This window comes from Phodopus roborovskii, unplaced genomic scaffold (assembly GCF_943737965.1).
Source record: "Phodopus roborovskii unplaced genomic scaffold, PHOROB, whole genome shotgun sequence".
Lineage (NCBI taxonomy): Eukaryota > Metazoa > Chordata > Mammalia > Rodentia > Cricetidae > Phodopus > Phodopus roborovskii.
In genome coordinates this window covers 17371617-17387173 of record NW_026126416.1, presented here as the reverse complement: position 1 = coordinate 17387173, position 15557 = coordinate 17371617, and the positions used below count along the sequence as shown (strand labels likewise).

Below are 15557 nucleotides of genomic sequence, written 5' to 3'. Positions count from 1 at the left end.
ATTGATGTGTAGACATCATGACTTTAGTTTGACTCTTAGGAGCCATCATAAAAACTGGGTGTAGTAGTGACAACATCTGTTATCCCAGTGCTGGGGAGGCAGACGTAGATGGATGGTTAAAGCTCATTGGCCTAAGATAGTTGGATCTGTTAACTTCAGGACAGCGAACTTTCAAGAGATAAGGGAGAGAGAGATTAGTGGAGACTCCCTGCAAGATTTCTGGCCTCCATAGTCATGTACCTGCATATAGTTTTATTTTTACTCTTTGGGGGCCTGCCACCCAGTGCCCAAATAAATATACACAGACTTATTCTTACTTACGAATGCCAGGCCTTGGGCTTGTTTCTATCCATCTTTTTTAAGCTGGGGTTTTTACTTTTCTTTATTCTATGTATCTATCTTTCCTTCTTACCACATGGCTGGTTATGTGGCTGACTCCTGGTGTCCTTCTGTCCTTCTCTTTTTCTCAATCCTCCCTCTCCTCTCCAGCTTAGATTCCTACTATTTATTCTTTTTTTGTCTGGCAACCCAAACTATCTCTCTATCCTACTTAACTATTGGCTGTTCAGCTCTTTATTAGACCAATCGGGTGTTTTAGGCAGGCAGAGTAACACAGCTTTACACAGTTAAACAAATGCAACATAAAAGAATGAAACACATTGCATCATTAAATATTTCACATCATAAACTAATGTGACATGTCTTCAACTTATATTCCATAACACCTACATGTGCATACTGACACACATGCACATACCCACACAAGTGAGGGACACACAGAACACATAAAGATCAACAATAAAAAGTCAAAGTTCAAATATATATATGTGTGTGTGTGTGTGTGTGTGTGTGTGTACACACACACACACACACATATGTATCGGCTAAATGAATGGTCATAAAATTTATATTTATGTTTTCTCCTAAGAGTTTTATAGTTTAGCTCTTACATTTAGGTATTTGGTGCACTTCGAGTTAATTTTTGTATGAAGTGTGATAGAAGGGACAAAGTGTATTGCTCTCTGCATGTTGTCCCACCACCAATTGTTGAAGAATTCCTTCCCCATCAAATTGTTTTGACACCTTTACTCAAAATCGTGTGGCTGTAAGTAAGGATCTAAGTTTTGCATTCTTGATTTTATACAGTTGATTTTTATGTACGTTTTAATGCAAGTACCCTGTGATATTGATTGCTTCAAGTTTGTATTAAATTTCTAAATGGGGACACACAAGTCTTTGTTTTTCAAGATTGTTTTGTGTACTCATATACCTTGTATTTTCCTAGATATTTTAGGATTGCTTACTTTTCTTTTCTTTTCTTTCTTTCTTTTTTTTTTTTTTTTTTTTTTTTTTCTTGAGGAGTTGGATACAGATTGCATTGAATTGGTAGAATCAGTGTGGGAGATATTGTTATCTTAATGGTATTAAGTGTTGTAATCCTTGAGTGTAAACATGAGGTATATTGCTGTTTACACAGGCTTATTATTCTTTGACTTGTGGCACTGGCAATTGATGGTAGAGACTTGCTCGTGCTAGGCAAGTACTCTGTCCCTGAACTAATTTGTTCAGCCCAGTCTTTAATTTCTTTCAATATTGTTTTATGGTGGTTAGTGTACAAATATTATACTTCTTTAATTATATTTATTCCTTCATATTCTCTTTCTGCTATCAGAAATGTAATTGTTTTATTAATTTCACTTTTCATATTTCTTTACTGTCATACCAAATTACCCTGGATTTTAATAGGACCAAGTTATCTCACCAGCTCTCCCAAAGTTGTTTATAATTGTAATAGATCCTTTGTGTATGTGTGTGTAAGAACTAGGAGAGGAGGGAGGGACACAGATAAGAGGGAAAAAGAGGAAGGGAGAGGGAAAACTTTCTGTATGCAAAAGCATGTTATTTGTGAATAAAGTAGTTTGATCTCTTCCTTTTGTGGATGCCTAGTTCATTTCCTTGTCTGTTTGCTCTCTAGTACAGTTTTGAATAAAAGTGACAAGAGAAGACTTTGCCCTTTGCTCATCTTAATGGGAGGAAATGCTTACTCATGTATGATTTCAGCTATGGGGTTTTTCTTTAAAAGTGCATTATTAATTATTTGGGGTGTGTGTGTGAGAGAGACAGAGACAGAAATAGAGAGTTCATATACCTACCACAGAATGTTAGAAGGTCAGAGGACAACTTTTAGGTATATTTTTTTGCTTACTTTTCAGATGTTACACCACCTTTGCATTTTTGGGGTAAATGCAAGTTGATTACAAACATTTGGTGGAGTACTGTAGGGAAGCTATCCGAGCTTATACAGTTATTAGATCAGATATTAGGTTGTGGTATTAGCATAATATTTTAGTTAAGGACAATTAGAATTAAACTTTTATCTCATACTGCTTAGTAATATTTTATTAAACCAGCTCTTCCATATAACATTCCCCCAAAGAGATATTTGATATATCTAACTATAGGTTTCTTTTCTCTTCTGCAGGTTCTGTACACGTAGCTCATTTGGAAATGGCATCTAAGAAATTTGCCATTAAAGTAAGTAACGCTCAGCGGCTGCCTTTAGAAGGTCACTCACTTTCTTATGCTCTGTGTTAATTTAAAGTTGAAATTCTTAAGTTGATCTCTACTTTTTAAATTTAGAATGATGGAAATTTTAAGTTGGTCAACATTAAAATTTTATGAAGTGATGGGTAGGAAAATAATAATTTTTAATATTATAAGGAATTCTTTGCTTAAAATCTTTTGTGTAGGATCCTTTTGTTCCAAATGCTGATATTAATCATTCACATTGTGTGTCCATGGCATGACTTCTGAAGTTGACAAAATGGACCACCATCAAAGGAGCTAGCTGAGCTGTTGTATCTGGGTGCATGCTGAGAGAGCACTCCTGCTTGCCTGCTGCCTTCTGAGCTTTCATTGTCAGCTTTACAGAGGGAAGTCATCTGAGGAAGGGCTCAGTGAGGAGTTTCCTAGAGTGGATTGGAGGGGAGGGGGGTTGTCTTGTTTATTTATGGTTAAAGGTAGGCCTAGCCCATCATGAGCAGCTCTCTGTGGTCCTGGGCTATGAAAGTGAGGTAAGAAGTGAGGTAAGCAGGAACATGTGAGTGAGCCCTGGAGAAAGCTAATGGGTGAGCCAGGAAGGGGTGTTCCTCCATTGTTTCGGTTTCAAGCTTCTGCCTTGAGTTCAGGCCTGATTCCCTCAGTCTTGGGTTGTGATATGTAATGCTAAAAATAAACTTCTCTCCCAAGGTGCTTTTGGAGAATGTGTTATCACAGCAACAGAAAGGAAAGTAGAACATCTGACTTTTTTCATTTTTCTCTTATAAATTCACCTTCTCTGTCTATTGATAGTAGAGCTGAGAGCTTCTGAGATACAGAGTGATAACGGGTTCTGTGTGGGGGAGGGCCAGGGGAAGACTTGATAAATACCTTGTGTGAGACACTTTCGTATATGTTGACTGTGCTCCTGGTCAGTTCTGTGTAACTTCATTATCTTCTATAGCAGTTAAAAATGCCACAGCAGGGCCAGTGATATGGCTCAGTAGGTAGAGGCACTTGGCACAAAGCCTGACTCTCTGGGTTTGATCCTCAGTTGTGTCCCTGAGACCCACATGGTGGCAGGAGAGAACCAGTCCCTGCAAGTTGTCCAGTCATCTACCCTGCACACACACACAATTCCTGCAAGTTGTCCAGTCACCTACCTTACACACACACACACACACACACACACACACACACACGTAATAATGGAAGCCATTGTGATAGGGAAGCTGAAGTGTAGCTCTTCACAGTTGATAGCTTGTGACAGGGTTGGGGAAGGACTCAGTTGTTTTTTTTTTTTTTTTTTTTTTTTTTTTTTTTATTTAAGGGGCAGGCCACTGGGTGTTTGACCATGCTGCATTAAGAATATGGGCAACACAATTGGACTTGATATGTTTTTTTTTTTTTTCTTCTTTTGTTTTGGGGATGGTTACAAAGGTGGGAGTGTGGACCTGGGAGGACCAGGAAGTGAATGTGATCAGCTTGCGTTGTGTGAAATTTCCAGATAATCAATAAAAATATAATATTATTTAAAAAGCCCAAATTCTAGTATTTGGTTAATCAGATTGGGAAAAGTTACTTTGTCATTTTGTTTTATTCTTGGTGCTTATTTAGTTTGCTATCATAGTTATAAATTTTATTGTTTATGATTACTTCAGTGTGCATATACTCTTGAGTGTTTCTGAGTGTTTCTTTCATAAGGGTGCCTAAGTGGGGAACATTCACTATTTGTTATAAAAATGTAGTTTCATCTTCATCTAGATTTCTAGAATAATGTTAAATTGATTTTATAATACTAGTTTGAACATTATTCCACTATGTAGCAAGATTCTGTCTCAAAAATCAAAAGTAAATAAAAACATCTGGTGATATACTCCTTTAATCCCAGAATGCAGGAGGTAGAGGCAGGTGGATATCTGTTAGTTTAAAGCCATCCTAGTCTTCGCAGTGAGACCATGTCATGGGGTGGGGGGAAAGACAGGAGGAACACGGGGGGGGGGGTTGTGATTATTACTTAAAATAATAATTTAAAAATAATGTCCTGTTACTTTCCTGAGTTTGTATATGTGGTAGATACTTTTGATACTAGCTGGGACTGCAGTTATTTAGGGACTCATTTTAGGTGAAGAAGCAAGTGTGGCATCCTCATATGGCGGCTGGCAGTCATTGTTGCTTGCTTTTTTTTTTTTTTTTTTTTTTAATCTCCTTGGTTGTTGTCTTTTGCTTCTCCTAGCATAGTGACTAAGTGTAGAGGCCCCACACAAGAGTTACAAGTAAAGAGCAATGTAAGTCGCTCACCCTCTGAGGCCTAGATTTAAGTATCAGCTACCACACCTGCTGCATTATTTGATCAGAACAAAGACTAGGCCAGAGAAGGGAAGCTCCTTGGGTGGGGAGATGTTGGATTCACCAGAGTCTAGTTGTCAAAGAAGTCTCTTGGCAGCCCACTATGGTCATTCTCTTTCTTGATGGCCTAATAGAATCAATTCTTTTCTTTGTTATATGTCCTTTGTCTCTGCTGGCTCTGAATATTTTATTTTGTCTTTGATAGTCTACAGTTTAATTCTAGGCAAATTTCTAGGTATCGATTTATCCATCTTGGAATGCAGTATAATACATTCAGTTTTGGAAAATTCTCATTCATTTTCTCACCTAGGGTTGCATGTCCTAATTGTCTCTGTTCGTGTTTACAACTTATAATAGTTGTAAGTCATGACTTGCTTACAGGTTGGGAGAATGAGAATTACCTGTCTTAGGCTGTTCCATAGGAAGCTGTGTGCTCTGTAGTGGATCAGGCTCTTTGCAGAGTTCATCAGACGCTTTCTGAGGCTCAGGAGGGCACCTAATGTTGATCAGCTGTGACATGTGAGCCCTAGAGTTTTCCTTCTGTCAGAGACGATATGCTGACCCGCCCCCCAACAGGCTGTACACTGACACAGCTGACTTTGCTACCATATTACCCCATCTCCCAGCTGTGTCTGAATGTCTTGGAACCCAGCTTTCAGGTCCAGGGGTGTTCCCACAAGCATGAATTTCAGGCCTGCAGACTAGCTACAGAAACTGGTCCAGCCCTTGGTGATTGTGTTCCTACCACCTCTCTCACAGCACTTTTACTTTGGACTCTTTTCTAAGTGTTTGACATAGAGCCCTTGTAAGTGGCTCTGCTGTGCTCCAGGGTGTCATGCCATTGGTGCTCTCACCACATGCGTTCTGCAGTGCACAGGTCCAGAAGGTGTGTATGTTGTATAGCCTTTGATTTTTCCTTCCCATTAGCTAAATGCTTCCTTCAGAGTGTCCCTCCCCTCTTTCCAGCCTAAATGTCAGCTCTTAATTCCAAAGTGTTTTTTTGTCAGGTTTCTTCCACTTAACCAAAGTCTTCTCATCTGTATTTAATGCACAGGTGAAAGAGAAACACACACCCACACCCACTATGGGGTCAAGCCAAAAGGTGTTAATTGAAAAGAATAATAGCTGTTTTAACTTTAGTTATGATTTTTTTATTTACATTTTTTTCTTCAAATTCTACGGCTTCTTTCTTGTATGCATGCCCAATTATAAAAGAATTTTATTTCTTCATTCAGTCATCTTAATATAATAATTCTACAGTAATTAATTAATAATTGCCTTTAAGTTTTTCTGTTATTTCCAATATTACCTACCAAGTATGAAATAAATTGGTCACCAAAATTGTTGCATTGTGTGTATGATAGTAACTTTAGTTTTTGTATTTTGAGATGAGGCTTTGCTATACTACCCAGACAGACCTAAAACTCATGATCTTTCGTCAGCCTTGGAAGTGCTGACATTATAGTCTATGTTTGTGGTTTTTTAATATTGTATATAGTATTATACACATGGATTCATGTATATGTAGTCGCTCCAACGTACATGGGTAGAAAGATGTGCTCTGAAGAGCAGTTGAGTGATTTTAACTTTATTTCTGCTGAGGTCATTGGCATTTGTGCATTGTAGACCAGATTTACTTTCATGGCTTAGGGTTCTACTAACCTGTGCACAGTATACATTTAGAACCCACAACAGAATTGGGTAGGATGTGTGTGTTTGTGTGTGTGTGTGTGTGTGCGTGCGAGATATATGTATGTATGTATGTATGTATGTATATAATTTTTATTTTCCAGATACTTTATTTCCTTCCTTGATTTTCCTCCCTTCTCTGCTTCCAAGGTTCTAGATGGATGGGACTGCTGTTTTCACTGGTGCCTTCTGGATAGAAGGAGGAACGGTCGTAGTTACATTTTCACAAATGTCAGTCACTGTTTCTCAAAGGAATGAAGTAAAAGGCTTGTTGAATAGCTCTGTCCCCAGAAAACTTGTTTCTTTGGTTATAGACAAACTGGACTTAAAAGTATTATCTGATGATGTCTATGGATAGAGAACACCTGTGCTAAACACTGAATTACGTGATGAAAGAATACACAGATCTACACAGAGTAATTTTTTTTTTTTTTAGTTCCAGGTTCAATGGAATTGGCTTCAGTTCTAAGTCCCTCTTCTTGTCAGTGACACTAGGACGTTATGAGTCTAGCTCTCCACCATCTCCAGTCTTCCATGGTGGTTCTAGATATCCTGACAGCCAGACTTGACCCTCATAAAGTCATGGTTATTGATAGTGCTGAGGGGGTTTGTTACTTTTACTATTCTTTTCAGATAACCACCTTCTGGCCTGACCTTTTCCTGTCTGCAGTGAGCTTGTTTCTCTTCCTTCAATTTCTTATCTATTCTTTCTTTCCTTTACTTGGGTATATTTTCTCTTCCTTTCCCAAGTTCTTAAGGCAGAAGTCTAAGCTTTTACCACAACCGTCTTTTCTGTTGTGTACACTTAAAGCTGTACCGTTCTGTCAAAACATTTCTTACTAAATTTTTTCCTTCACAGTAGATGCAATTAAGGCAGGGATTTGGCCAAATAATTCATAAACTTCATTATGTTATATGTTTTGGCATATTTCTATTTGGGAATTTCTATTGATCATATTTAAGTTGGTCTTTAGGGAAGTTCTGTTTTGGTAAAATACTACTTTGTAAGCATTTGAAAAATGTGATATTATCTAGAATGATTTTATATCATATATATATAAAACATTAGGTGTAGTAATATATAATAAAGACACATAAAACAAGTCAAATTTGACAGTTGTGTTATATCATTTGCTATGTATTTGCTAATATTGTTTGTCCATTTGCTCAGTCAGTTGAAATATATATTAAAATACCTAACTATGACTTAAAATGTATATATTTATATATTTTCTCCTTAAAATTTTATTGAATTTTCCTTTTATAGTTTGAAACTATACTCATATATTCATGAAAATTCATAGTTGCTGTAGCTATTGAATTTAATTTTGAAATATCTTTTTATCTCTAATTGTACTTCCCAAATTATAGTCTATTTGTGTGACATTAATGTAACCTACATTTGGGATCCATTAATCAAACACAGGTTCCTACGGGAGTCTCAGTTAGCCAAGCACAGTCATATGTGCAATGCTTCCAGTACTACTTCATTGTTTTAATTATGAATGAAAAATACCATCAGCACAAATTGAAGGGAAACTTAGACATAAGAAATAGAGACCAAAGTGAATGAATGAACTCACAAGGTCAGAGAACCTTCAGGGAGGGAGAGAAAGTATAGAGTTTAATTTGTATTCTCAGAGCAAAAGGAAATCTGTTATAATGCTGAAACAAGATCAGGATGTTATAAACAAGAGAAAGTCTTGATAATAGCAAAAAGTACTTATAAAACATGATAGAAACATAATTTTTAGATGATATCAAGGCCTATCAAGGAGTATTGTTCAGAAACTAAAACAAAAGATTGTTTTAAAAATGTAGAGAAAAAGAAACCCAAGGAAATTAGAATTTTGTATTGATACCAAAAGTTGAAGTTCTAGAAAAAAAGACACGTAGTAGAATGGAACACTATAGGAAAACAAAACAAAACAAAACAAAAACCAAAATCAAAAAATCAAAAAATAATAAAATTTACCCCTTAAGGACACAAAGTTCCTGTTTGAAAGGGTTGAGTGACGGTCTAACAAAATCAACGAGAAAGTATTGTGCTAAAGCCTGTCCTACTACAGTCTCACAACAGAGACTGTGTGGGGAGAAGGCAGAGGAAGAGGTAGGGAGTGAGAGGAGGAGAGGAGGGAAAGGAGAACGAACAACAGCACAGAAGAGAAGGGGTGAAGTATTAGGACAGCCTGCTCAACAACAGTGAGGCAACAAGAATAGTAGCACCTCAGTGCTCATCGGTTAGAATGCAAGAAGAACCTTTTCCAACCCAGAACTCTTTTCACAGTCCAACTCGTGAGCACATTTTATGGTGGGATAGAGACATTTTCAAAGATGCTAAGGTCAGGGAAATTTCCTTCCTGTGTGCCCCGTCTTAGGATGTGGTTCTCCAAAATGGACCACATACATACAATGGACATACAATCCTCGATGTAGAGAATCAAGATATCCTGGGCCTAAGCAAATCCCATGCTGATTATGATGCGTCAAGCGGAGTGTAGTCTTTTTGGTTGATACAGGAAGCATGGTTACTTGCAAATAAAAAATGAAGAGGAGGAAGTGACCTTATGCATTTAAATATATAAAGAATTTTTTTTTCTGGTGTGTCAGAAGGCTTGGGTATAATTTCGTCATAAGAATTTAGGAAACTAACATAAGAAAAATGATGTAACTCTTAACTCTTAAGTAAAAAGAGAATTGTGCACAATAAGAGAGTAAATATAATCTATGGCTCAACATTGAACAAAGCTAACCTTTCATGCTATTGTGAACTCCAGATTTTGGAAGGCTGGTGGAAGAGAGGTGTGGGAAGATGGTTGCAGGCATTGTCATCATTTTCTAGAGATGATAATGGAAGCATGATGATCAGTAGCAGATGAAATAGCTAAGTTTTCAGTCTTGTTGCCTCTGGTAGGTGGCAGTTGGGGCCATAAAGAGCTCGTTTTGTTTTGTTTTTTGGAGACAGTTTCTCTGTGTAGCCCTGGCTATCCTGGAACTCACTGTGTAGACCAGAATGGCCTGGAACTCACAGAGATCTGCTAGCCTCTGTTTCCAAGTGTGGGAACTAAAGGTGAGCACTACCATGCCTGGCTTCTGGGCTTATTTTTGATATAAAATTTTAATCTGTCTCTGCATAGTATTCAGAAACTAAGTGAATAAATACATGTTTAATGAAATACTGCATCTACTTTTTGACAACCTGGGTTGAAAAATACTTGGACAGATCATGTTTTCAAAATGGGATTAACTTTCCAACAAACAGCTTTTCCCTTTGAAAATGAAGACTGTTCTCCAGACCTTCATTAATCTGATTTTTTTTTAAAATTTGTTTGTTTATTTTTTTAATTCTTTAATTGTTGGGTCCTTGGAATTTAAATCTCTTATATTACTCCCTCCCTGGCCAGATTTCCAGGAAATAGCAGCACTGTTTAAGACAGCAGTCATTGGAGCAGTAGCTTTCATGACCCCTTGATATCTGCATCCCTGCTGTTTACAGCAGCGAGGTCTGTCCTACACTGCAGTGACCCATCCCAGTTGATACAAGTGGTAGCAGTAGGGATGTCTCTCCAAGCTTTTATAGTGATCTTAGATGAAGGCCTTGCACCATCCCAATATTTTAAAATATTCATAATTATATAGACTTCCAAAGGCAAGGAAAGTTCAGGGTTAAACAGAAGTTAACAAATTATAGCACACATGACAGCCACTTGTTTTAGAAAATAAAGTTTTATTTGTACACAGCTAGTTCTATTTGTTAATCTCTTGTCTCTGGCTGCTTTTATTGCTCTAATGGGCTGATTTGAGTAGTTCTAATAAAGGCAGGTCCCACTGTCTGCAACATATACAAACATATATACTCACTTTGCTTTATTTTTATAATATGTAAATATTTCCTATAGCACATCTCAGTTTCTACTAGACATAAATCAGATGCTCAGTAGGTGCAGGTGTCGCGGGCGCGCACCTACCCACACACACCCACACCACCCACACACACACACACACACACACACACACACACACACACACAGACTCTCACACTACAGTGCTTAGAATCCAAGCCAGGTCTGATGCATGTCAGACGAGCTGTGCCCTTGAGTTACTCCTGGCCCTGACAGACGGGCCCAAATGGCTGTATCCTTTAGTGCTCTCACCTGCTTAAACCATGACATAGTAAGCATTCAATGAAATTAACTTTGTGTTAAACCAGCTAAAACATAAGGAAGCCCAAAGCAAATAGAAGTGGTTATGAACACATAGCTATTAATCATAGATGTTTATCCATTAAATCACAAAATGGTAGAGAAAAGAAATCAGAACAATAAATTATTGCTTTAAATGTCCAATAACGTATATGGTGTGTGCCTTGGGGAAAGTTCATGGTCCCATTTCTGGCTTTAAGAAGTGTAGAATGTTGCCAGGCCTCATTCCCAGTAATTACATTTTAAGATTTAACATGTTTAACTTGGGCTTCAGAGAAGCAGTACAGCGAGAGCTCCCAAGCTCATTGTCTGTCTCTGTAGATCATTTCCTCTGCTTCCTGCATCTGTTTTCTTGGATTAGTTTGGTATTACAGCAAAGTCTAAGATTCTTTTGGCCATGAAGACTGCTTTGCCGCTTCCCCTCCCCACAACTTTTTTGTGGGTGGGAAAATTTTTGTTGTGAGAGTTGATTAATTAGAAGGGATTCCTGGCTTCCCTAGCAATGGCAGCCTGGGAAGATTACAGAGCCTGGCTTAGTGACAGGCGGGCCAATCTGTATTTAAGGAAAACTTGGACCAGCCAAATTTCCCTGGAATGTGGATCTGGCTTTGTCTTCTACAGGGAATGTGCAGTGACCCTTCGCCCCTTCCCACCATTGCAGAAGGCTGACAGCATCTACTTTTGCTGTTCAACATTGTCTGCTTTTTCTTTGGGGTGTGTGGGGAGGTACTGGCTAAGAAAGCTCCCAAATTGTTTTGTAAATTTGAAGAGATCTAAAGGTTTATTAATCTTAAAAAGAAATAAGAGTTTACTGTATTTTAAAAATTTCTCTGTATCCTATTTGTGCTGTTTCTTTCTTGTCCTTGAAAGCAATTTTAGTTCTTATGTCTAGATCTTCAGTTAATATTAGTCTTCGTATTCTGTAGAACACCACAAAAAATTAAATATGTTCAGGAATTGATGTAATTTTCTTATTATAGGACAAGAGAATGTGAAGAGCAATGCATTACATTTCCAGAGAAAGAGACTGTTGAGCAGCAGATGGGCTGTCATGAGGCTTTTGTCTTCCTAGCTTGCCTCTGTGAATCACTTACATCCTGTGTCCTAGGTTTTTGGTGTACCCTAAAGGGGAATGTGCCACTGACTGTGTCACCATTGCTTATTTGAAAATTGATGCAATGATCTGGCGTGTCACATTGAAGACAAGATTGAAGCAAGTTTTGATTCAATATAGGTTAACTCATCTCATATAGGTGAGTTCTACTTACCGATCTTCTAAATTTTAAGGAAGATAAAACTGACGTGCTCTTAGAGAATAATCGAAAGCATTTTAAGTATTCTGTTCTTTACTAGAAATAATTTTTCTTTTTTTTTTTTTTTTTTTTTTTTTTTTTTTTTTTTTGGAGAGTGATTTGTAGCTCTGAGAATATTTTTACAAAACAAAAAAAAAAAAAAAAAAAAAGCTTATTGTTACCACATTTTCAAAACATAAGGAACACCTGCATGTTTCTTTTCTGGATCTCAAATCCACCACCCTTCAGATCACTTTAATTCAGTTTCTTTTAAGAGCTTTATTCTTTTGAAGACATACGGTGTAATCTAGTGGCTGGCGATGTGCTCTGCTCATGTAGGCTGCTGTTTTCCACAAAGTTTGCATTGCTGCATTGCCAGCTTGGGAAATGCGTGCAGCTAAATGTGTGCTGATTACTTGATGGAGCTGGAACAAAATTTCTATCAGCTTACTGACATTGTCCAGTTAATTCTGCCATGGGTGGAGAGATGTGGGACATCTTCTTATTCTATAGGATATGTGCTTTGGGTGTTGATGGCTTTAAAATTAAAACTTTAAAATGAAGCCCCCCCCCCTTTTCTTTTTCATAACTGAAAACATGTTTAAATCCAGCCTTGGCTTCTCATCCTCTTTTAAGCTGCACCTTCCTACTTTTTTCTAAGTAGTTTCTAAGTTCATGGCTGTAACCCTCAAACTCAGAGCACAGCTTCTAATTTCCATCTGATCTGCCTTTTGATTTGCAGGTTCCTGGCACTACTTGTGATGTTCTTCATCTCCTTGTCACTTGTTAAGGTGTCCATCCTCTTCGTGTCTTGAGATTGCTCCTCTTTCCCATGGTACCTGTGGAAGCCTTTGTTGGCTTCACTTGCCTTTTCTCTGCTAGTTTTCTGTGCTTGCCTCCTGCTGCCGCTCTCATTCATCCAGACAAGTGCCTGTGTGCTGTTTCCTTGCTTCGGTGATTGTGTAATTCTCTTTGTTTAATCAGGTCTAGTGTCAACTCTCAGACTGTGCTCTGGGAATTACAGTCCATTTCCTCCTTGACATGGTCTTAGTTTTCATTTTGCAGCTCGGGAAAATGATCCACCTGTTCCTATGGAATTGATATATTTGTATTTTTTTTCTCTTTTTATTATTTCTCACCTTTTCTTCTATAGTTCATGCTACTTATTATTCTTTTCCAGGTTTGCCAGATGAATGAATCCAGACTTTTCCTATGCTACTTACACTCTTACTTTCTGTTCAGTGCCAAGTATGTGCGGCTTATTGTCATATATTGCACACATTGTCCTAGAACATCCCCTGAGAAGGACTTCTCTTCTGTTTCTGCTATATATTCATAGGCCCTGAGTGTTTTCTAGAGTATTGCTGGGGTGGTCGGTACCACTCCTTCTTTCTTTCCTTGTGATCTTTTTTCAGGTCAAGCAATGTATAGTCTTCAATTTGTTGTGTCTTCTTAATTTTGAGGTTCTATCTTTTCCTGTGTCTTCTATAGTGGTCTCTAGTGACTTTGAACATAGTTTAAATAATTCTTTTACAAAGAGCCTCTGTTTATTTGGTTGTGTTTATGCATGTTGGTATATGTGTGCACTTGGTTGTACACATGTGCACATCTGTGTGGCCAGAGAACAACCTTGGATGGCATTCCTCAGTGTCTGTCTATGCTTTTTCTTTTGAGATAGGGTCACTGTGGCCTGGAACTCAGCAAATAGGTTTGACAGGCTAGTCAGCAAGACACAGGGATCCATTTGTCTCTGCCTCCACAGTATTGGTATTGGGGTTACAAGTGTTCTCAGTTTTGAATTAAAGTCAGGTTCTCATGCTTGTTCCTTACCTTCTGAACTATTTCTCTAGCACACCAACAGTAACACCAACAGTTACCTAATTAATTCCACTTAAACAGATAAGCAGAATGACAGCATGTAGAGTTTGCTTCTATGTCATTTAAGATTGTTTTAATTGACTTCAGTGTTAACCTACAATACTTTGATATTTTTCCTGATAGACATATTAAATGTGTGTTTTATTTTATCCTTTAGTGTTAAGAATCAATCTTTATTAGGAAGGTAGATTCCAGCTCTTTCACCAACTGTATGGATTCTCTGTGAGGGCTGTAGAGGGCATCATCGTTCTATATTTCATAAGGTAACTTCTCCAAATACTGTGAGCTAAGGAAGCAGAGTGGCTGAATGCTTTTGAAATTGGTTGGCTCAGAACCAGATTATCACGCAACCCTAAATACCTGTCTGTTCGCCCATTGGCTGTACCCCCACACACATTCAGAGTCTGTGTTGTACATGTGTATTTTTGTTGCTTCTGCCTGAATGTACTTACTGGGGATACACCATACTGAACACTATAGTGGAAATAGTTACGATCACCAGACCTATCCAGAGTGGCCTCAGAGAAATCATTCTGAGAGTGGCAGAGGCCACCTGTCATGTGCTTTGTTCTAGGTTCAAGAATCTAGAAATGGTGTGCTGAGAGGAAGAATCCGCTTCATTTTTGGAAAGCTGTAGGGGCCCAGACCTGTCCTAGCAGTAGAGGCTTAGAAGGGGCCAGAAGGGACTGAGAAGTGCTGTTCTGGTTACTGCTCTCCTACTTACTTCTTCTCGTGGTGTTCTAGTCAGTGCCAGTTTGGGGGACATTTGGTTAAGCAAGTTAGGGGTGAGATGGATATTGCGTGTCCTTGTATTTCACAGTCACTGAGAGTTCTGTGACAATGACATTGTTGTAAGTGTGCAGCTATCTCCTCATTACCCGTCAACTGTGAAGATGCCTAGTGTTTACCTAACCCTTCTAGATACTTCTCTGAGAGTACCTTTGGAACATCCTTCATTAAGTAATACAGGAAATTTGGTCTCTGTGTGTATCATTCTGTCACATGTGAGTAGCATGTGAGTAGCACTTTGATCTCAAGACTTCTTGTTACTTATGCAGTTATTTGGCAATTTTGTATATTCACATATATGTATATACACACATGTGATATATTCTGTGTGACATTAAAGGAGAATGTTCTGCTGTTTGTTTCACAAACTATGTAACATCATAAAGATTGTGGTGAAGCATCAGTTCTTTATATTTGAAAAATGTATTATGTGTTATGGATGAGTTTTGGCTTCTTGTTCATGATGCCATTTCTATGATTCTTTGCCATTTGTGCTTATTTCTGTAGGTTCTTTTATAGTACAACTTGAAATTAATTTATGTGTGTGTGAGTGTGTGTGTCAGATGCATGCTATGCCTCATATTCATATATCAGAGAGAACAAACTTGGGTTTGGTCCTACTTCCACTTTGTGACAGTGTCTCTTGTTTTCCACTGCATACACCAGGCTAGCTGGCCTGTGAATTACAGCAATTCTCTGTCTCTCATCTTGGCATGAAAGTGCTGGGATTATAGACCCACACTATTGTACCTGGCTTGACACGAGTCTTAGGGATCTGAACCCAGGCACTCGTTATTAGATGGCAAGCACATTACCCACT

The 15557-nt window shown here is 38.1% G+C and overlaps 1 protein-coding gene across 2 annotated transcripts in view; it reads left to right on the top strand.

Moving 5' to 3' along the window:
• The first annotated feature begins 2486 nt into the window (after positions 1-2486).
• The window catches only part of Slx4ip (SLX4 interacting protein), a 144464-nt gene continuing 131393 nt past the window's right edge, over positions 2487-15557 (top strand). For both annotated transcript variants that reach the window (XM_051183290.1, XM_051183289.1), the window contains exon 1: positions 2487-2535. In XM_051183290.1, coding sequence (XP_051039247.1) covers positions 2509-2535 — 27 coding nt within the window. In that variant the 5' untranslated portion in view covers positions 2487-2508. The remainder of the gene's footprint in view (positions 2536-15557) is intronic.